This window comes from Canis lupus, chromosome 31, assembly GCF_048164855.1.
Source record: "Canis lupus baileyi chromosome 31, mCanLup2.hap1, whole genome shotgun sequence".
NCBI lineage: Eukaryota > Metazoa > Chordata > Mammalia > Carnivora > Canidae > Canis > Canis lupus.
This window is the reverse complement of record NC_132868.1, coordinates 6,644,180-6,667,547: the sequence shown is the minus strand read 5'-3', so window position 1 is coordinate 6,667,547 and position 23,368 is coordinate 6,644,180. Positions and strand designations below refer to the sequence as shown.

Below are 23,368 nucleotides of genomic sequence, written 5' to 3'. Positions count from 1 at the left end.
GGTGGCTCAGTTGTCCAAATCTTGATTTGGGCTCAGGTCATGATCTCAGGGTCCTGGGAAGGACTCAGCGTGGAGTATCCTTGAGATCCCCTCTCCCCTTCTCCCTCTGCCCTTCCCCTCCCCCTACTTGAGTACTAAATAAATAAATAAATAAAATCTTTGAGAAAATTAAAAAATAAAATAAGCACTTAGAGCTGAGCCCACAAAACGTGAGTGATGTCTCCCTCAACCACCTTTTAAGTAACAGGTGCCTGCCACCCTCTCTGTCTCCTGCTCACTGCTGACCAGGCCCAGAGGACTGCCCTTCCCTGGCAGTGTAAGTAATAAACCTTGGGACTTGACTTTCTTCAAGTGAGTGTACTGAAATTGCACCTGGAGTCAAAACAACCCCAGGGTCTCCCCTTCCCCAAAGAGGGAGCTCAGGTGCTCAGGGAGCTTCCTGCTGATCCCGTGTAGCTTGTACCTTCTTCTTCAGCCGGCCACAATATGCATATTCTTAATTTAACACACCAGCTATGGGCCCCCCAAAAGCCTACTCTAGCCACTTCTGACACAGACACCCATCCTTATTAAGTCATTAAAGCCACCTATGCTTTCAAAAACCTAGTTTACTATGCCAAGTGGAGGGTAAATACTAAAAGGGCTGCTATAAGGATGTAGGATGGTCAGCAGAGGCCAACTGTCCAAGACTGGTCTGGGCAAGGTATCAGAAGAAAGTTCCAGAAGGATCATTAGAGATTAGGCAGCAGTCAGTGCCCTCAAAGCCCTCTGCCTTCCGAGCAGTTAAATTTCTTATTATCTTGAGTGGCTCTTGGATCTTAAGTGGGAACAGAAGACCAGTCAAATTATCTTGAGACATTTGAAGTAAGAACCAAGTTGATTGGTTGGAATCACATTTCAAGGAGCCCCATTCTTGGGATCTAAAGGCTTGTTCTTGTTCATAAAAGGAGCTCATGTTCCTCCTCATACTCCAGAAGCTCAGTTCTGACAAGGTGTGAGGGGTGTGTTATTAGTGAGCAGTGCTTTATTTCTTGGCCCTAGCATTGATTAGCATAAGGTACTCATGGGTTCTGGATCCTGGTGGAAGCAAGGCCCATGGATAAAAGTCAACTGGCTCTGTTTCTGTCCAAGGGGTGGAGAAGGAGGCCTCGTGGTAGGGGGAAAACAAGAGAGGACACTGTGGCTCCCAGGACTCAAGACCTCCCAACCACTTGAACTTGTAAGAGTTGAAAAAGTTCCAAGTTCCCACATGGGAAGGAAATCAAATTTCAAAGGAAATCATCATGGCAGAGAAAGCATCAAAATGCTCCCTGAGAATGTTAAGGAGAACCATCAATTTAAGAGGAATGTCAAAATGATAATATCCTTCATTCACGTGGGTGGTCGGGCACATTGGGTGAAGCAGATGATGGCCCCAGATGTCCTTCCAGCTACACCCCTGACTCCTGTGTGTTATCCCATTTAAACCTCACAACAGAGAGATGATGTTACATATTGCTCTACCCATTTTAAAGATGAAGAAACTGAGGTTCAAAGAATTAACTAACTTGCATTTTAAACCCTGATGCACAATGCCTCAAATAAAAACCACATTTATTTTGCCAGGCACTACTCAAGGCATTTAGTGTAGCTGTTTCATTTGTTTCTCATGATCTCCTGTTTACTGAGGAGAAAACAGGCTCAGTGAGTGTAACTGGCTTTACGTTTACGCAGCTGGTGACTCATGGACACAGGTCTTCCTGGTCCAGAGCTGATGCCCTTTCCACTCCTTCTTCCTCAGAATGAGGAGACTGGCCATCAACTCTCTACTTCTGGGTCAGGAACTGAATTAATCACCCATTGAGAAAATTTAGCAGAACACTTCACCCCACACCAGTCACACACCATGCAAAGCTGAAGAAATTTCATTATGCAAACAAATTATTTTAAGATCGTTTTTATAATAACATAACAATTTTTCTCAGGATGAACCTGGATATCAGACTACCCCACCCTGGTCCTCATTACCACTGTCAGATGGGTACAGGGCCTCAGCCCAGAGCTCCTCTCTTTGAACATGGGAGGCACAGTGGAAGCAGAGCTGGACATTGGCCAATGACTCAATATTTTCCAGTATTTTATTCATTGCTGTTTCTGAGTCCTATTTGTAACCTACTTCCCAATTTGAGGCACCATCTTTTTTGCAGGCAAAGCAAACAAGGCAGCTCATCATAAGGGCCACCCATTGCCTTGTTCTCCACTCTGTCACTTCAGCCACCGCCTCTGAGCTTTGCCAACAGCCCCTAGGGCCCTTCTTTCACATCTGTCTGCCAACTCCTTACCTTGATAGCTTCCACCGAGTCATACTTGTCCAGTTTGTTGATGTGGTTAGTTATGCTGGTGTTGAGAGGGGCAGGAGCAACAGGGTGGATGACGGTGGCATCGTGGGACTGCTGCTGGTACCGTTGGCAGTAGGTGTAGACGAGCAGTGTAAGGAGGCAGCCTAGAATGGAGCTGCTCAGCCCCACAGCAAGCATGTGGAACAGATTGAACTCTGGGAAGACAGCATCAAAAGTGACGGTACTTTGGAAAAGAACACACTACTCAACAGCTCAAAGCACTTGCGTAAAAAGAGAAAGACAACATAAGAGGCCCATGACCTTCCTCTGAAATGTCATCCCCCACAGGGAGCACAGCATATTTTAAGTTAATGTTCTTATGGACTACAATCCGTCTTTTGGAGATCACCTTAATATACTAGAAGCATTTTTTTTTCATTAAAGGATTGTACAAGTCTGCTCATCTGTTTCACATGCAGCATGATCTCTGGTCTATGGGGTTCCTAGAGAACATTTTTTCCATGCTCTTAACAGGTAGAGCATCCCAGCCAATAGCCTGGCTGTGTCCCATGAAAAAAGTGAGAATGCATTAACTACTTCCAGTTAATTGCTCAAAATTACTGTATTTTGGAGACCTTATAAAGACAATGGTTTACACCAAAGAAATAAAAGAATTATATCAAAGGAATAAAATATGATCTTTTAATGGTGATGAAATGACCCTCCTTTACATATTTTTTCTATTAAATAGCATCTTTGAGTTATTTTCCTTGAGTTTTGAATACAAATTGCTGAAAAAATAAGCAGATGTGGATTTATGTCTCTAATATGGGATTGGCTTGAGAGACATCAAGGTAACATAATGAAGAACTTTGTAATGTCTGAGCAAATAACCACACAGGAAAATAGATGTTCATCATGTGTTGGTAAAACACCGTACAATGAAAGTTTCCAGCCTTTCAGGGAATAAAGACAACATCTGGGCAATGCTGAAGTAGAACATGACCTTATTTTTTCTATGCTGGGCTGGCGCCATGTGGCTACCCTGTCCCCTGTGGGTTATTGGCCTCTGGCACCTGTGCCAGGACCCATCCTGAGGACCAGCTTTCCCCCATCGTGTCCCCTCAAGGCACCACCAGGGGGCGCAGTCACCCACACTCTTCCTGGATGTGTCTGTTCATCCTGCATCTAAACAGAACCATTGGAAATGCCTGCTAGGCACACTACAGATCTCCGGCGAATCCCAGAGCCACAGAGAGAGGCTCCCAGGCTCTCAGGGTGAGAAGCCTTGCAAGTTTGTTCCTTGCATCCAAGCCTTGGGGTGTCTGCCCCTCAACTACCCTGGCCCCTGCCTGGATCCGCAGCAGAGGTGGGGTACCCTCACTGTCCCCACACCCTGACGTCTCCCTCTAGGCCATGACCCTTTGCTGCTCACAGATGCTGCATTCCCGGGACCCCTGAGAGCTCGAACTGCCTCCCCAGGGGAGCGAAGCATGCAGAGGCTGGGTTCTCTGTAGGCTGCAACCCACTCACTCCCACCCCATTCCTAACACAGGAGTCCAATGTCTGCAGCACTAGGCCCTGGATAATCCAGGTGGATGTTACTAGAATATTCCACAAGTATCACCTGCTTCCCCATATCCACCTGGTTTTCACTTCTTGGTTCTTTGGTCAAGCAGTTCATGAATCTCCAGCCTGTCCTGATTTTGTCTGAAGCTCTAGAGCTGGACGGCCTGGGCTGGCTGGACAAAGCATCCGGGGAGCATCCCACCAGCAGCCACCGGAAGTGTCTACTGTAACACTGAAGCTGTGCTCCAGGTGAGCAAGAGCAGATTTCACACGTGTTGTCATTGTTTTATACTTTAGCCACTTTGAGTCCCAGGGTCAATGCCATCTACCGATAAAAGGACTTCCTGCTGCACTGATAACATTTGATTATAATGTATGAAAGATGTGTGATGCTCTCCATATGCAGATACTTTGTCATTAGTCCAATGAATCACGCCTGCAGGTGCCTGGGGAAGGCCGGGGCCAGCTGACATCTTTATGAGGATTATATAGTCTTTGTGTCTCATGAAACTAAAAATAGCTAAATTGAAAAATTTCAAAAGGCCGACACTTTCTGCATAGGGAAAAACAGTGCCTATTAAATCTCTTTTGAATCTGCTTGGTGTGGCTCTTTGCTTCGAATATGTTTTTCTGTTGTTTTTGGTCAGTAAAGCTGAAATAGAAACCAACTACCCCGTTGGCTCAACTGGATGATTTCCTGTAAAAAATGTGATTGATTTCTCTTCAAATGGGGAAAAAAAAAAAAAAAAAAAAGACATCTGTGTTGTCTCCCTAAACATCCCATTTAGGGATGCTGTATCCCTAAACATTTGCTAGGTGATTCTTTTTACCCATCAGTCCTACAATTAGATCCATGTGACCTCTGACTTGCCTAACCTGGTGTGTCAATGATCTAAAAAAATCAGTTCGGAATATTACAGTTAGTAGTATCTCTGTGATTTAATCAACAGCACATCAACACTTGGTTTGTAGTTGGGTAGCCAATTAGCCTGTTTGACTCAGACACATGGAAGCAGCAGTTTAAGGATGGGAATGGACTTTGAACCCTGCTCTCCCAGGTGCTTAAGGCCCTTGAAAGTCTCCTATATCCTAACCCAGAGACAGCTGGCTGGGGAAAATGGTTTTTAAATCTCTGGCAGACCTGGAGGTCAACTCTGCAGAGACATCAGCTGGCCGACCCCAAGTTCTGTCTTGGCCTCACATAGGACAGGAGGTGCTCCTTAAGAGCTCTGCTTCACTTCTGATCTGGGCTTCCTCTGAGGGCAGCAGGTGTCCCCAGCCCCTGAGTGTCGTCCAAAACTGTCACCTGACCAGGGCTGCTGTGGCTGCAGCCCCCGAGACACCATCCTCTCAGATACTCACTGCCAGGATCCTTTCCCTGTGGTTCTCTGGCCTTGAAGCTCACACTCGGATCCTACAGCCTAGACTCAAACTCTGGCTCTGTTGCTCTCTACCTGTGTGAACTTTGGCCAGTGGCCTCATCTCTGACTCTCACCATCCTTAATGTAGATGACAGTGCATGGCTGCTCTCCCTTTTCTACAATTTGTGAAACCCAAACTTCTGGAAATGGATTTTTCATCACTCACCTGGCAGCAAAGCCTGACCTGACCTGACCCTTTTCCTGCAGAACTAACTAGAACTGCAGAAGTATTAGCATCTTCACTTTGTCCACACTTCACAAAGCATCATTAAAGAGACTGGTTACAGAATGTGGACCTGGACACTGCAGAGTGTTACATAATAGACATCCTATGCCCCATATTACCCCTCTGAAATCTGAAAAATGCTGAATTCTAAAACTCTTCCGTATCTCCAAAGGTTTTACATTAAGGAACTGTGGGCTGCAGCACCTACACGTAAGCTCTTTGTGAGGATCAAATAGGATACTTCTTGCAATTTAATACAGTGGCATATAGTGACTGATCTAAAAATATTAAAGGACACTTAGAGCTATGATTATTTTTATGGGAACTTGTATATATTCATCTTCCAGCTGGATCCCAAGTTATCTAGTGCCAGTCTGTGAACTCCTGGGACCAATGTAGGTCAGACAACAGACACTGCATTTTTCAGGCACTGGGGTCTTTTATGAGATGACTGCTAGTTCCAGAAGGACTGTGGCTATTGTGTCCCGTGGTAAACTCAGTGTCCCTCACAGAGCTCATGGAGGGGGTGCTCAGCAAAGATTATTAAATGAACAGATCAACAACTAAACAGAATACAACAGTGGACTCTTAATTAATGTAGTTAAAAACAGTAAGTACATTCCTAAAACACACCCACAAAGTTCCAGATTCTATTCGAACATAAACAAAGACCAGAGCCTACGGCTGAGTTGCTGGGAATCCCCTGGTGGCATGGATTATGGCAGGAATGGGTATTTTTAGGTCACCAGCCGAATGTATAAATACGTGGTCTTGGTGTGGATATTGGCTCTGATTACCAAGGGTGGGCAGAGGATGGGCTTTGATCAATGGACAGTTAGCCCCTCCTGCCCAGACAAGTAAACACAGACATAAAGTCCAAATTTAGCATGAACTGGAACCAGAGAATGTAATTTTTGTCATCCAGGTTTGCAGAAAGTTTCAACAACACCTCTAGAGATGTAGGTATAATCTCATGCCTCATTACAATTTTGTCATTCCAGCCTGGAAGTCTGAGGCTGGCTGCCATGTATTTGCACTATATGTATAAAAAAATGCTTGAGTTTTACTCATGAGAAATTTAACTACAGCTAATATCAAGATCACTCGTTCACAAAGCTTATTATCATCCACCAAAATCACCTGAAAAGCTTATTAAACCACAAAGTGCTGGGCCCCCCTCAGAAAGGTTCTGATTCTACAGATTGAAGCAGGACCTGAGAATCTGTATTCCTATCAGCACTCACGGGGATGCTGATGATGCTTAGTCTAGGTACCACACCTGAGAACCACTGACCCAGATGTCAAATACTGACTTTTTGCATTTGTACTACCAAAGTTTAAGGTGTTTGGATCAAGAGTTTCTCCATTCTGTTTTTCTTGGGCCAAGCATCATATGACACATACGGGGAAAGAAATGATCAGAAAATACCAGAAATCAATTAAAAATTAGTTAAAAAGAGAACTTACCCCCACACCTTTTCTCTTCTACACTACTGGATCTTGCCACAGATACTTCTGGAAAAAGAATTAAATCATGATGTGTAAAGGGTGTTGGAAAGAAAGACCACATCAATGATTGATTCACTTACAGAATGTCTAATGATTTCAAGTTTTATGTGAGTCAAAATTCAAAGCCCGATAAATTGTTTAAAAAAATTGCATGTTTCTTTGTTTTAACCAACCTGAGATGTATTTGGCCAAGGTTATCTGGATTGGAAAGGAGTGAGATTCATTATCACAGAAAGAAAACGCGATGGTCCTTTGGGTTGAAACCAGGGCACAATTTCAAAATAAGGCCAGAGTATGTGCTGATTTTCTGTTACCAATATATTATGCCAGTTGTGGACCCCAAAGAGTTGGTGTTGGTGTCCTTGTCTCTGATCAAAGCCAGCATCGTCAAATTCTCTGCACAGGGGGACCAACCCACCAGAGCTTGAAGGAAACTGCCATAACTCTTTGCCATGACACACATTAAATACCCAAGTAAAATGCCAATAAAAAAACAGATCCTGGAAATGTTTTAACCCACAGGGGTCAAACACCATTTCAGGAGATTGGAGACATTATTCTTTCCTGTACTGATTTTTCAGTGGGTAACAAGAAAGTGTGCAATATGTCTATGGTCAAAAAGGAAAACATCACAATAAACAGCATTTCTATACCATACACAATGGAGGTGCCTTATAAGACTAAAGCTAATAATTTTCTCTGAAATACAGTTACCATTTACAAAAGTGGAAGAAAACAAGGCAATTATCTATTATTGCCTTGTAAGAGGCTGGTCTCTGCTTTGGTCTATAGCATAGTCCTAACCCACACTGGACATATACAAATGATTTGTAAGTACCTAACACCATGCCTACAGTGAACATGTGACAGATGACTTGCTATGATCAATAACTGACCATCAATTTCACATGGAAAAGCCAATAGCCAAAGAGCCAGCCAGTCTCTTCTCCAAGATGAGAGCCATGGTAGGTTTCCATCTTCCCAAGTATATTAAGGTTGCATGAAGAACTGGCCTTTTTAATCTGTGCAAACACATGCACACAGCACTGCAAAAGCATTTAACCTAATGTTAAAATAACAAAATAATCTATTTTGATTTTTTGAGCAAAATTGTCACACCATGTTATAGTCAGTAAATTGTAGAAGGCATCGTGTTAAAAAAAAATCTTAAAATTCATGGTGTAAATTCAAGCCTCAACCCACAGTTATCTGTAAATCTGACTAATTACCTTGAAACCACAGAGTTGATAGAATCATCTCTGTTTCACCAAACAAGACCTCGAAGGACAGATAAAACTTCCATCTGTGAATCATTTCCTTTCTAAATGATGGAAATGATTTTGTTCACACTGATAAGGCTCTCTGCCCTTACCTGGGACGAAATTGGAATCGAAAACACAAGGGCGGCTCTCTGTGGTGTTTCCAGAACACTGACTGCCCACAGGGAACAGAAGAATGCATTGGCGGGCACGGACCTGGACCCCAGACACGGCACATTCAGACCAGTCTGACCACTCTGACCAGCTCTCTGCAGTGACCAGAAGAGGGGAGATGCAACAACAAAGCCACTGCGATCAATCAACCTGGAAGCACTGTAGGTCACACACATTACTTTAAGTTTTCATATTACATTTTTAATGGGTCTATGTATAAATACGATGAATGCGCCTCCTCTGAGCACTCAGATAAATTATATAGGGCATGAATAAAAGAGCTCGTAGACCTTTGATAAAAATTAATATACTTAAAATACATTTTCTAAAATCCATGTTATTTTAATGTTTTAAAGTAACTACTAGACACTAAATAAGCTAATTCATGAGGTCCAGCTGTGCAGAGACGGTCATGGTGAGGGGAAAGAAATCTTCAAGGCAGACACCATTTCCCACAGGGCTGTGCTCCTCTGTAAGAGCAGCCCTTAAATGCTTTCCTGCAAAAATTCCTACAGGTCTTAGAGCTTGGGCAAGAGAAGTGACAGTGCATGAATGAGAAAGACCTGGTTGCTGAGAGGAGTTTCCAGCTACTACAAATACCTTCCCTTCTGTTACAAAAACAATTCTGCAGAGTCAATATACTGAAGTCAGGCTGTACTTGCAGAATTTATTTCATCCCATGTTTACTATTGCCTGTGTGCCTAAGATCATTGCACGACTCGGGTTAAGGTCCAAAGCTGAGTGATATAAGGTCATTTCACCCTGAAGTGGAAAATTTGCTAGGATTTGTTAAATTCACCCAGGCTTATGGATGTGTAAAAAGAGAACAATACTCATGTTTTAAGTAAGGAGGTTAAAAAATGTGCTCTCAGCATTATTAGGAAGTATTATTAAACAAATCAAAAAGATATTTTTGCACACAGTTTGCTTTTTTCCTTCTTTTTAAATTTCAGCATCATCTTTGCAGTACAGGGAAAATTCAGAAATCAAACTTGTGCCTTGATTCAATGTAAAGAGGTTTCATTTTTTCTGTAAAAATGGGTAAAGCACCAGGTTTGGGGATGACTGTGAGTATCTGGTTTCTAGGCACTTTTCAATACAGAGGGAAGCTTCCAGAAAGATTTGCAGGAGCAAGTTAGAAAATAAAAAGTATGACTATTTCAAAGTCAAAGTTAGACTCAGAAGAGGGTGTCTCATTTTCATTCCAACTGGCTTCCATGTCTCTGGACAAGACGGGTTATTGGATGGGGAAGCTGTTGCAGTGTATCCCCTGGGCACCTGTGCTAGCCAGCCTCGAGGCTTGGATTCCCCCAAACCCTTGGACCTGAGGCCAGGTCCTTCACAAGTGTTCTCCTTGCTCCCCACCCTGATTTTCAGATTCCATTACCAGGTTAAACCTTTTAATAATGCCTTGTTAGAACCAGTTTCTGTTAACTAGTTGTGAAACCATGGCATGGTGAGAACTCTTCTATAGTAGAACAAAGTGGTCTGAAGTCACTTGGTGGAAAACAGTGCGGGACTGAGGTGTTCCCTTCTTTCAGTATTTGCTCTTATGAGCTATCATCAATTTCACGGTTTCTAAATCAAGGTTGGGAAGGGGTGAGTCTACCGCAGTCATGCGGTCAGGCTGCTTACCCGGGCAGGGGTCCGTGTTGCAGACTGCCTCCTCCGTGTGAAGCCCCAGGCAGATGTCTCCTCCGTAGGCTGGGGCTGGGTTTGTGCATGAGCGGGTCCTCATGTAGTGTCCACCGCCACATGTCGCTGAGCATTTTGACCAGGGAGACCAGCAAGACCACACGCCATCCACTGGGAAGGGACACAAATTCACATCACTTCTGAAAGTCCAAATCTGAGCAATCCGATGCGGCTGCAGATGGGATGTGCCTTACAGGAGGGCATCTGTGCACACCCCTGACTGCTCACGGGGCTGTCTGTGGTCTTCCTCCTGGGGAGGAAACCAGTTTTGCACATTTCTCCCTATGCTTTCTCAGTTCCTTTTACTTATTCTTTCAGGAAATATTTCTAAACATACAATATGTAAGCATGAAGAGAGCCAAGGGATGCTATGTATGTAATACAGGATCCCAGTCCCCGGGAAGGACCACAAGCTGTGTTCCGTAGTCATTCAGGTGAAGGCCAGCTACTTCTCCCCTTTGCTAAGCACACAGTCTACCTGGGGTCAAGGAAAAGCAGCTGTAGTCACAGGCTTCCTTTCCAACTGGGTTACGCTGTGCTCCACAACGGGGGGATAGAGAAAAGCTAATGGGTCCCAGGAGGAACTGTGAGGGGTGCTCCGGAGCTGCAGGCCTCAAACAACCAAACTGAGCATGAACCATGTGGACTTGGTGGTGTGCTTACAGGGGAGCCATACGAGAGGAACCCCAGTATTCACAGCCAGACTTCAGGATGATTATGGAGGTGAGTCCTACCATGTGGACATGAGGCATAACTGGTTCCAGGGCCAGCCACTGGTAACCCAGAGCGTGTCCCTGTTTGCTCCAGCCCAGGCTCCTGACACTTGTGCATAGACCTCCTGAGTGCTGGAATCGGCAGCCCGCCTCAATCTGGGACCTCGGTGCTGGTCCTGCATTAACTGATGTTGCTAAAACTGGCACCTCACCCTGGCTTCAGTCTCCAATACTGTCCCATCCGACCTGCTATTTATCTAATTCCTGAAGAGTGCTCCCTCTTGCTAGCCAGCCCCATTTTTTTTGGTAGAGGCCTAGAACAAAGCTGCAGGACTTTGTCAACCTGGCATTAGACGCATCAGTGGGCAAAAGCAGGCATCACCACAGCCGGCTAAATTAAAAGGCTAATGAGAGACTTACTATTACCATATGTATATAGTTTATTTTCTCTGTATCCTACATAAAAAGAAAACAGAACGGGGCACCTGGGTGGCTCAGTTGGCTGAGCATCTGACCTTGTTTCATTCAGTTTATGATCTCAGGATCCAAGGATCGAGCCCCTCATGGGGCTCCATGCTCAGTGGGCAGTCTGCTTGTCCCTCTGTCCACCCCCTGTTCATATTCTCTTTCACAAATAAATAAATAAAATCTTAAAAAAAACAGAAGCAATCATGAGAAGCAATGCTAAAGTTGTTCAGGATGCAAGGTTGTTTTGACTAGGATCACATCATTTGTATTTTAATACATCCACCATGATTTAACACATCTTTATGGAGTAATATTTTTCTTCAGATACAGGCATAGGTAAAAAGAAAGTATTTTTGAGAAACATGAGCAGGAATTTCATTTTTAGGATATTTGTATCTGCAAAAAAGTAGAAACAAAACAGAAATCAAACATTTAAACCTAATTTTAAAGTGAGTTTGTGACCTAATTGGGAACTTCATGATTGAAAAGTTCGCACATTACCCCTAATAGGCAATGATATAGACTAGGAAGAAAGGGGGAACCAGGCACGTATCTGTCACTGGATGAAGTACTAGTAAAAGGAGGCAGAACTGTCAAAGTTTCAAAAATCTCCTCCCATGTCTCTTCTTACTGGAGGGATGCTTGCTGGCAGTGTTCCTCTGTAACCTGAGCTGAAGTTTGGTCTGTAGCACATATGCTTGCACACCCTAAAGGAAGGTGCTCACAAGACATAGTGCCTTAGAATAACAGGTATCAAAGAGCCTGGGTGTCTGAATGTACACAAGATAGTCTGGAGCTCATCAAGGTCTAGTGTGTCATCTAGATGGTGCTGGAACCCAACTTAGAACCAACCATGTGACTGGAGGATTCTTACTTTTGTATCTCATGATAGATCTGTTGGCCAGTGGCCAATAGGGGCATGAAACAATGCTCAACATCACTAATTATCAGGGAAATGCAATTCAAAACCACAGTAAGACATCACCTCACACCTGCCAGGAAGGAGATTCTAAAAAGAAAAGCGATAGATAATAATGTTGGTGAGGAATTGGAGAAACCAGAATCCCAGCACATGGTTGGCGCAAATGCAAACTGGTGCAGCCACTAGGGAAAGCAGTATGGTGGTTCCTCAAAAAATTCAAAAAGGAACTACTGTATGATCCAGCAATCCCACTTCTGTGTATAGACAGCTGAAAAAATTGAAATCAAGATCTCAAAAAGATATCTGCACTCCCATGCCCACTGCAGGATTATTCACAAAAGCCACCATATGTTGCTGTATGACACTGTGTCTCTAGATAACAGTACTGTCTTGTGCACTTAAAGATTTATTAACAGGGGTGCCCGGGTGGCTCAGTCTGTTGAGCATCTGGCTTTTCGTTTCGGCTCAGGTTATGATCTCAGGGTCGTGAAATCGAGCCCCGTGTTGGGCTCTGTGTTCAGCAGGGTGTCTGCTTGAGATTCTCTATCCCTCCCTCTGTTCCCCCACCCCACCTGCTCTCTCACTTGCTCTGTCACTCAAGTAAATAAACAAATCCTTTAAAAAAAATAAACATTTGTTAACAGGGTGGCTCTCACGTTGAATATTCTTACTACAATAAAAAATGTTAAAAAAATTTAAAAACAAACCAAAGATAAGATGTTTTCATTCATAATCATTCTTTTTTTTATAAATTTATTTTTTATTGGTGTTCAATTTGCCAATATATAGACTAACACCCAGTGCTCATGCCATCAAGTGCCCCCCTCAGTGCCCGTCACCCAGTCACCCCCACCCCCCGCCCACCTCCCCTTCCACCACCCCTAGTTTGTTTCCAGTGTTAGGAGTCTTTCATGTTCTGTCTCCCTTTCTGATATTTACAGTCATTTTTCTCCTTTCCCCTTCATTCCCTTTCACTATTTTTTATTTTCCCCAAATGAATGAGACCATATAATGTTTGTCCTTCTCTGATTGACTTATTTCACTCAGCATAATGCCCTCCAGGTCCATCCACGTTGAAGCAAATGGTGGGTATTTGTCGTTTCTAATGGCTGAGGAATATTCCATTGTATACACAGACCACATCTTCTTTATCCATTCATCTTTCGATGGACACCGAGGCTCCTTCCACAGTTTGGCTATTGTGGACATTGCTGCTATCAACATCGGGGTGCAGGTGTCCCGGCGTTTCATTGCATCTGAATCTTTGGGATAAACCCCCAGCAGTGCAATTGCTGGGTCATAGGGCAGATCTATTTTTAACTCTTTGAGGAACCTCCACACAGTTTTCCAGAGTGGCTGCACCAGTTCACATTCCCACCAACAGTGTAAGAGGGTTCCCTTTTCTCCACATCCTCTCCAACATTTGTGGTTTCCTGCCTTGTTAATTTTCCCCATTCTCACTGGTGTGAGGTGGTATCTCATTGTGGTTTTGATTTGTATTTCCCTGATGGCAAGTGATGTGGAGCATTTTCTCATGTGCTTGTTGGCCATGTCTATGTCTTCGTCTGTGAGATTTCTGTTCATGTCTTTTGCCCATTTCATGATTGGATTGTTTGTTTCTTTGCTGTTGAGTTTAATCAGTTCTTTATAGATCTTGGAAACTAGCCTTTTATCTGATACGTCATTTGCAAATATCTTCTCCCATTCTGTAGGTTGTCTTTTAGTTTTGTTGACTGTATCCTTTGCTGTGCAGAAGCTTCTTATCTTGATGAAGTCCCAATAGTTCATTTTTGCTTTTGTTTCTTTTGCCTTCGTGGATGTATCTTGCAAGAAGTTACTGTGGCCAAGTTCAAAAAGGGTGTTGCCTGTGTTCTCCTCTAGGATTTTGATGGACTCTTGTCTCACATTGAGATCTTTCATCCATTTTGAGTTTATCTTGGTGTATGGTGTAAGAGAGTGGTCTAATTTCATTCTTCTGCTTGTGGATGTCCAATTTTCCCAGCACCATTTATTGAAGAGATTGTCTTTTTTCCAGTGGATAGTCTTTCCTGCTTTGTTAAATATTAGTTGACCATAGAGTTGAGGGGTCATTTCCGGATTCTCTGTTCGGTTTCATTGATCTATGTGTCTGTTTTTGTGCCAGTACCACACTGTCTTGATGACCACAGCTTTGTAGTACAACCTGAAGTCTGGCATTGTGATGCCCCCAGCTATGGTTTTCTTTTTTAAAATTCCCCTGGCTATTCGGGGTCTTTTCTGATTCCACACAAATCTTAAAATAATTTGTTCCAACTCTCTGAAGAAAGTCCATGATCACTTTCTAATCATGCAGCATCTAATGCTCACACACGAGGAAGCCGATAAGCTAATGTCTGCAACCTACCTTGTGAAATTTCAAACAGTATTCATTCCCATGCACATTTCAACTAATATTCGAAGCATTATCTCATCTAGCCTAATTAATGCTACCCTGCCCATTCACACCACCTGTCCTCTTGGTATCATGAAAAAGTCCCCTCGCACAGAACTTGTTTGCTAAAACATTCCCATGTGCCAGTTTAAACCACAAGATCACATCTGCCTTTCCCAATTTCAACTGCAATTTCATTGTCCTAAGGGATATGGTCAGAACTGGGGAAAGAGACCTCAACCTCTTCTCAGAGCACTGACTCTGGACTCAGGGGGTATGGTGCTTTGTACTGGATGAAAAATGATACTGCATTTTGAAGTAATGTTTCATATTAGGAAGGCTAAAGTATTTCCAAAATAGAAATCATAGAGTATTAAGAAGCTTCAGGACAGAGCCTTCACTGCCAGGGAGATGCAGAGCCTGGTGGGGAAAGAGGAACACTGAAGCCAAGGAGAGAAAACAAATATAGCCAGGATGCAAGGCATGGCACAGACAGGAAACTGAGAGGGGCTGGGCACCTGCAATTTTCCTTTCCTGCTGCATAAACTTTGCTAGTCTAGCCGGATAACCACACTGGTGGGAATAATAACTCAGTATTGCACCACCACCATGGGGGGTGTTCTAGTAATATGGATGGAACCACAGAGGGGTGAGGACGCAGAGGGGATGGGTGGGGAACTATTGTATGACCAGGAGGCTGAGCCCAGGGTCAGGCCCAGTTCAGGGCTTCACGTAGCTCCAGTCACATTGCTAGAAGTCCTGTGGGAATCTCTTCTTGGCCAAGAGAGACCAGGTCAGAGGAAGATCAGACAAATACACAAAGGCTCAGATCCCAGTTTCTTGCAAGGATCAAAGCAATTAATTGCAGGGAATTATTTCTGATAAAATGAAATTAATACATGAGGTACACTTGATAGAAGAGGATGACAATTCTTATTCACAGGAAAATAAGAATGATGGACACACACACACACACACACACACACACACACACACACACACAAAGAACGATGGCCACAGAAAGGACAATTACTAGCGATCTGAAGAGCAAAGCAAAACAAAATGATTACTGTCTGAGTGTCAGGCATCCTGTGGGCTGTCAGAGATAGAAAGTTCTGCATTTATATTCCTCCAGGGCGTGGGTGTATTTGACACTATTTCCCCAGAGTCCTGAGGCCTCGGCCACACCGGTCTTCACTGTAAGACAGCCGTGCTCTGGGCTCCTCCAAGAACCTCTGGGCAGAACCGTCCTACACTGGCTGCCCTTCCCCAACCCCGCCAAGTAGCCTCAGCGCTCCCTCTGGACAAAATATAAGTCTTAGGATCCTTTAGTGTCACTCAAGGCTTACAGAACACAGTGTGGACTCAAGGATTTCATGAAGAGAAAGGCATGGAGGACTCTCAGCTCAGCACTGGTGTCTAACACACGTTATCTACAGAACACACAGCTTCCAGAACTCATCATTTTGATTCAGAGTCGGCACTCTATTACATTGTCACTCAGTGCCCCTCTTCCCTCATACAGATGGTTTTCAGCCATCTGTCTATCTTCTATCTATTTATCTATCTATCTATCATCATCTATCCTCTCACTTGAATTTGAATATTTTTCAGTAACACAAACTATCTATTGTCTCTACCTTTGTAGGCCAAGGTCTGGAATCCTTAGTTCTGAAACAAACATGGACTGAAAAACAGGAGAGAAGAAAGACCAAGCTATTTCTCAATGTTGGAGGAAAATTATGCAGGTGAAGTTACTATCAGATAAATCCACAGAAAGGGAAAAAGGATCATTTCAACATAATCTCGACTTTAAAACCTTATGGAAGTTTATTATGCAAATTGGACTAGAGATCAAATTTTTCATTGATTGATTTAAAAGACTTTACATTCATCTAGCCTTAGATTTCAAATTTAATCAGAAGGACAAAAGTGGTTTTTAAATAAGATACAGTGCCTATGTGTAACTGCTCTTTATGGACCCAATGGGACTAAAGATGAGTACATTCACAGGGAGGACAGTGTCCTAAATGAGGTAAAAATGGCACTCTCACTGGCAGAGCAGCTCAGCATCCACATCACGGAGTGGTTCCAGCCCCTCTTTGCCAAGTTACACTCTGTCGTGTGTTTAGGAATTTTCTAGAAGGTGGGAGAAAAGATAGATATTTGCTCAACTCAATCCCTTGAACTTGCTCATTCCCGAGTGGAAAGTGACAGGGGCCACTCTAAATATTTCCACAACCCTCTTTGGAATCTTGGTTTTCAGAAAGAAAATGAGGATGGAGCTATTTTGAGACATTAAGGTTATGTATACACAATACTGGCTTGACTATCAAATCAATTAAATAAAAACGGCCACCAGGTCATGTTAAGTGGTATCTCTGAGATGGGCCTGAGTCTTGCACTCAAGGACCAGAGTGGCGTCCAAATATTTGGAGGAGTCTGCATGCTCTGCTGACAGCATGTCTGGAGTGCAGGGAGGCGAGGGTGGATGGAGGGATCCTGACATTCCCTTGTAGCCCTCCCTGTTCAGTTTCTAACACGGATCCAAATCTAATGATGTCACCAAAGAACTCTCCTAGCACCAGGGAGGAATCCTACTCTCCATGCTGGGGCTGTGGGAAAGAACTGGCTCTGTGACCTTTCCCACCCCCTCAGCATCACTTGGCTGGGTGAGCCAAGTGGTTGGAGGGAAGAGTCTCCTGAGGCTGGAGAAATTCCGGCACAGTCAGTCTAGGAGGAGCGGAACAGCCATGAGAGCAGGGGCATTATTAGGATCCTCTGCCTCAGAGCTGAGAACTATGTATTTTCCATTTAAGGTACATTCACTCATTCATCCATCCACCTATCTATCTATCCACCAATTCACCTGCCACCCATACATCCATCATTCATCCACCCATCTTTTCATCGATCAGTCCGCCCATCATCCATTCATCCTCCCGCCAACTCATCCATTCTTCATCTACCCATTCTTCCACCTATCTTTCCATCTACCAATTCACCTACCATCCATCCATCCATCCATCCATCTATCCATCACCCATCCATTCATCCATCCAAGAAATACTCACTGAACACTGCTACAAGTAGGTTCCTTGCTTAAGGAACTCAGAACCTTATTTGTACCTGCTGAAAAAAATGCTTTGCTCCCAGGCTTCTGTACCTTTAAAAACACTGTTATTTGATGTTGGGAATGACCCCTCCCCCACTCCTTATCCCTGTTCCTCTAGTGGGCCAACTCCTATCTGTCCTTCACCACCCAGCTCAGGGGCCACCTGATGAGGGTAGCTGCCAGGACTCCAGCTCCATGGGTCCTTGGCTGATGCAGTCACTACATCTTGTCACCAACCCAATAGCCAGTGACCATACTGGGTGGACACTCTTCACAGGATGCCTCCTCATGGACTCTGGGTTCCTCTCTGACCTGGACCACATCACTGTGCCCACGTATTACCCTGTGGATGGTGCACAGTGAGCTATCCAAGAATGTTTGCTGACAAAGTGGAAGGAAGGAAGGAAGATCAAGTAACCAAGTGCTTGTTTTCTCATCATTCAGCGAACGGTCACTGATCGCTGTTTTGTGCGCACCAGGCCTGTGCTGGGAGCTGGGGGCACCGCAGTGAGCGTGATAGTCACAAAAGTGTCTGGAACCCTCATCGGGCAGAGTCCAAGGCAACATGCCCAGCCATAAACAGCGCTTGGTGGCTCCGGGGCATCCATGAAAGAGCCTATGGTTATGGGAACATCAGGTGGAATCAAATCAGGTGCCAGGGCTGTGCCCAGAGCTGTGACGGGAGGAGCACAGAGACAGCTAGAGCACTGCACTACAACAGGCAGCCCTGGGGACTGTCTGAACACAATGTCCTGTCCAGGAAGACGGAGGCTCCTTAAGCTCATTTATTAACCTTGTGCTCATCTGGAATAAAATGCCAGGTCTCAGGAGGAAGAGCCAGACAACACAGCCTCTGTCAGCTTCCGAGAGAGAAGAGTCTGTGTTTTGAGGAGTGAACTCAGGACTAAGTGGAGCCCTGTTGAGTGAGGACAGGAAGGGCTGGCTTGACAGGCCCCTGGTGGGTCACTCTTGACACCTGTCATTCTAGAGGAGGAATCTGTGGTGTGGAGAGAAGGCAGTCCCCAGAGGGCTGGGCCCATCAGTTTGGGAGGAGGCCAGCCTCTAGTTTCGATGACACAGCACATCTCTCCATACCTTACCTAGGGCCCAGGATCCTTAGAGGGGCTCACGAGAATGTTTTAGTTTCTTTAAAATTAGGAGAAATAAATGAATATAACCCAGCCTACATTATATCTATCTTTTTACCAATGACACTGAAAAATATAATCTGTGACTTTACATACATATAATCTCAACCAGAAAGCCAGGGAAGTTGAGCAAGCCTCCCTGAACTAGAAGGTCTTCTAAGGCCCTTGATCTTTCAGATGTTTTCCAGATTATTTCCAGTCAATCCACTCACCTGGGCAGGGCAAAATGTTGCATTCCTGGTATTCTAGGGATGGGCCCAGGCAAGGCATCCCTCCATACTTGGGCTCAGGGTTGTTGCAAACACGCTTCCGGTTCCGGATGCCCCTGCTACAGTCACGGCTGCACTGTGACCACGATGTCCAGGCTGACCAAGCACCGTTGATGGTGTGGGCGGAGTACCTCCCAGCACGCAGGAAATCACCAGAAAGGCCTGCCAACGAAATGGCCCAAGTGTGATTCTGTTAGAAGTTCTTCGAGCCACTGCGGTCCAAACTAACTTTCACTCTTTATCAGCTGCCCGCTTCATTCTATCATTACCTTTCCCAGATCTGCTGAGTACTTCCTATGCATTAGAAGATAAAAAACCTCTTTTACTTCGGGATGATAATCTCCTATAATTCCAGCTCCTTCCTCTGCAGTTGCTCTTATATAGGATGCAACTAAGAACCTGATTCATAAATGTGGTAACATCCTATGTCAGTCATAGATCTTAGGTTTGTAGGTCACTTATTTTTCTGAGAAACTTCTTACAAGGAAAACACACCTTTCTCACTTCCCTCGGGAATTCTTTTTTTTTTTTTTTAAGATTTTATTTATTCATGAGAGACACAGAGAGAATGGCAGAGACACAGGCAGAGGGAGAAGCAGGCTCCATGCAGGGAGCCCGATATGGGACTCGATCCTGGGACTCCAGGATCGCGCCCTGGGCCGAAGGCAGGCGCTAAACCGCTGAGCCATCCTGGGATTCCTCCCTCGGGAATTCTATAGCAAATGGTGCTGTATCGGACGAGGGGATGTTCACCATCGGGGACCTCTATCACTGGAGCATGATTCAGATGGTATTCTAAACCTGTTTCTCTACCGGTGAGCCTTTCCAAAGTGAATTCAACCTGGTGAAAGGTACAGAGCTCAGTGCCTCTGAATCACAGGCCACAGAGACAGGCGTCTGTTCAGGAATCATGCAGGGGGCGGAGCTCATGACCCAGAACTGAACACATCCCTGAACGAACTTGCACAGTGGCACACGCTCCCGTGAAGTTCAGGGCCCGCTACGCTTCCCCAGATACAGATATGGCCATAGAAGCAGCAGCAGTTGGGAGCTGTCTGGGTAGGAAAAGGCTCTGGATACCTAATGTGGATCTGGCCAACTCTGAGCACTCTACGCTCCCAAGGTCATTTAATTGGCCATAGTCAAAATTCCTGTTTGCTTTGATGAAAATGGCCACTCACTTAAAATATTAATAAATATTTGAATTTTCTCAAATGCTAGCAATGTGATGCAGGTTTTAACAAAAAACTCTCTAAATACGCCATGGAGTTCACTGGGGAAGTGTGAGAAGGCAAACACCCCAAGAGTCCTGTCCAGGGCTGAGCGCCTTTGCCGTTTACTAAAAAATTCAGGCCCAGAAACCTCAGTAAGATGCTCTTTAGAGAAAATGTATTCGAAATGTCTTTCTGTGATGAGCCAATACCTTGTGGCTAATCAATACGGAACAGCTCTGCACAAGTAAACCTCATTTTGTGTGGTCAGAGGCAAAGAAGTTCAATTTTGTATTTTCAAGATGTCAATACCAAAATGTGTGGATGGTCATTAGGACTTGAAGCCCTCAAGACACAAAAAGATGAAGTACTTGTTAAGTCTTGCCCATGATATACTTTTGGAGGAAATACAGGGTATCTTTCATAAATGTATATCAAACTGTTTCTTAGTTTATATTGCTATCATCAAAAACAAACTCCAGCTTTTGGTTTTGTATGTATCTGAGAATAAAAGGGTAAAAAAAAAGATGTATGTTCAAAAAAGACAATGACATTCCTATGTAGGGAAACACTGTCACTCATTGTTTCTTTTTCACTTTGATGTCATAAGAAATAAGACAGTTCACCACCTGCACTGAAATAAGAGATTTAAGTACATAAATTGGAGACAGGGTTGCCAGAATTTGCAAATAAAATAGAGGAAGCCTGGTGAAATCTGAATTTCAGATGAACAACAAATAATGTTTTAGGGTAAGGACATCCCAAATATTGCATGGGGCACAGTTATCCTAAAATAGATTCATGGGGCATACTTATACTCAGGAAAATTCTGAGAAATATCTGAAATTCATCTTTAATGGAGAATTTTGTATTTCATGTCACAATCCCAATCACGATCACAAGATCGTCCCTTGTAAATCTTTATAATGGGGTCTCGGTTCCCCCTTGGTATTCCATCATATGTCTTTTCTTCTAACTAAAGCAGGAGTTTACAAAATTAGCAAGGGTGAAGATAATTTTGCTTGATTTTCTACATGTATAGGTGTTTATTTAAATTGTAGACCTAGTCACACAAAATTTTTCACTAAAGTGGACTTTTTCAAGAAATGACGAACCAGCTAATATTTAGTTGCTGAACTATAGTGAGCAGAATAATTTGAGGTCAGGAGGTGAGTCATGTCAGGACATACAACTGGGAGTGGCTCTTGATGGCAGCTGCCAGGCCTCCCAGCACACAGGCTGCAGATCCACCTGCCCCAGCCGATAGCAGCCTCCAGAGGAGGCATGGGGCCCTCACTCAGAGCCACCCCATGCAAGAGCTTCCTGCTGGCAATGCAAGAGGACATTTATCACACTCCCATGAATTTATCCTACCCATGGCAGCCCAAGGGGGCGGCTTACTACCTCTGTGGTTCATCAAGGCCACCCACTCTAGATCTAAGGAACCCTCTCTCACGGTGACTGTGCTTTCTAGGTCACATTCATGTTGGGAGAACAAGGTGGAATCAGAAATACAACGTGCTGAGAAAATGTTCCCGGTGGCCTAGTGCATGATGTTACTATCACTGTTCTCATCACACCATGCTCTGGGAACCATCTGTGAATGCCCATCTTCTTGTTAGAAGTGGACAGATCTTGGTAAAGTAGATGAGAGAGATGGAGGAGATGAAGAAGAAAGCAGAAATGGAGCTCTTTGGGACGACCAGACTCACCCCCTTCCTGTGGTAGAGACAGCTGAGCTCCAGACGGAGTAAGTGCGTTGTTGGGGGAGAGATGCCCACGGAGCCCCAGGGCAGGCATGGGGGTGCATCTCTTAGTCTGTCTCAGAGCTTTCCTTACACTATTAGCATAGTATTGAAGGAATTAAAAGGACAGAGCAGTTTCAAAGACTATCAGAGGATTCTTCACAGGCTGAACTTCTGAGCAGAAAGACCCTTCTATAGACAGGTGCCCTTTCTTTGTTCAGTTTGGGGATAATTAAAGTAAAAGCTTATTTGCAGCTTATGTTTTTTGGGCCAGAAGATTTATGGAAGACCACTGAGCCCTCCTCAATATATTTTCTGACATTAAGTAAATCTGCAACAAACTTTTCTGGATCTATTAGAGTATAGTGTTATTTTGAGGGCTGAATTTCCAGGACCACCTCAGTATATCATTCTTTCCCATCAATTTGCTATAAAGCCAGTTCTGCACTAGTGAGATCGTTACAAAGACAGCAAAGCCAAAAATAATCAAAAGGAGAACATCCCCTTGCTCTCCTGCGACCTGAGAGATGGGATCGATGCCTGTCTGTGGAAGTGGGTCAGTCCTGGGCAGGGGCAGGGGGGTCTCCGCTCACCGTCTGTGGAGCAGCCGCTGGTCCCATCGCTGGAACAGTACCGCATCTCGATTCTCTGCCTTCCCACTTCCAGCAAATTCGGATCAGGCAGGCGGGCTTTGCATGTGTAGCGGAATCGCTGCTCATAGTGCCCCCCGTTGTCTGAGATGTTGACAGGTGTCCAGGGCGTCCAGGGCGTGGTCTTCTTCAGCTCGGGGCATGGGTTGGTGTTGCAAGGCTGGTACTCCTGGAAGAGAAAGGAATGACATGGGCTTGTCGTGCGGCACCAACAGAGTCCAGAGCTTCCTTTCTCTAAGAAAGACAGGGCTCTCTCCAACGTCCCATCCTGACACCTATCTGCTACTCTACAAAGTGAAAAACACAGTTTTGTCAAATTGGGCATTTAAGAGCATGTTCAGTGGTCAGGTCAACTGACAGAAAGAATCTGCATAGTTTCTCCTGTGCCAACGAGGAGAATGAGACGACAAATGTAACCGCATGTGAAAAAGAATGAGCCTATAAAAATCATCTACTTCGGGATCCCTGGGTGGCGCAGCGCTTTGGCGCCTGCCTTTGGCCCAGGGCGCGATCCTGGAGACCCGGGATCGAATCCCACATCGGGCT

The 23,368-nt window shown here is 44.4% G+C and overlaps 1 protein-coding gene across 14 annotated transcripts in view; it reads right to left on the bottom strand.

The window, feature by feature from the left end:
* The window catches only part of SEMA5A (semaphorin 5A), a 475,568-nt gene that overhangs the window by 7,713 nt on the left and 444,487 nt on the right, over positions 1–23,368 (bottom strand). For 13 of the 14 annotated variants that reach the window (XM_072807361.1, XM_072807354.1, XM_072807350.1 and 10 more), the window contains 6 exons: positions 22,766–22,991; positions 19,160–19,378; positions 10,112–10,282; positions 8,416–8,571; positions 7,002–7,049; positions 2,322–2,533 (listed from right to left, as the gene is read on the bottom strand). In XM_072807361.1, the coding sequence (XP_072663462.1) occupies positions 2,322–2,533; positions 7,002–7,049; positions 8,416–8,571; positions 10,112–10,282; positions 19,160–19,378; positions 22,766–22,991 (1,032 nt within the window). The remainder of the gene's footprint in view (positions 1–2,321; positions 2,534–7,001; positions 7,050–8,415; positions 8,572–10,111; positions 10,283–19,159; positions 19,379–22,765; positions 22,992–23,368) is intronic. The other variant, XM_072807363.1, reaches the window with a different exon arrangement.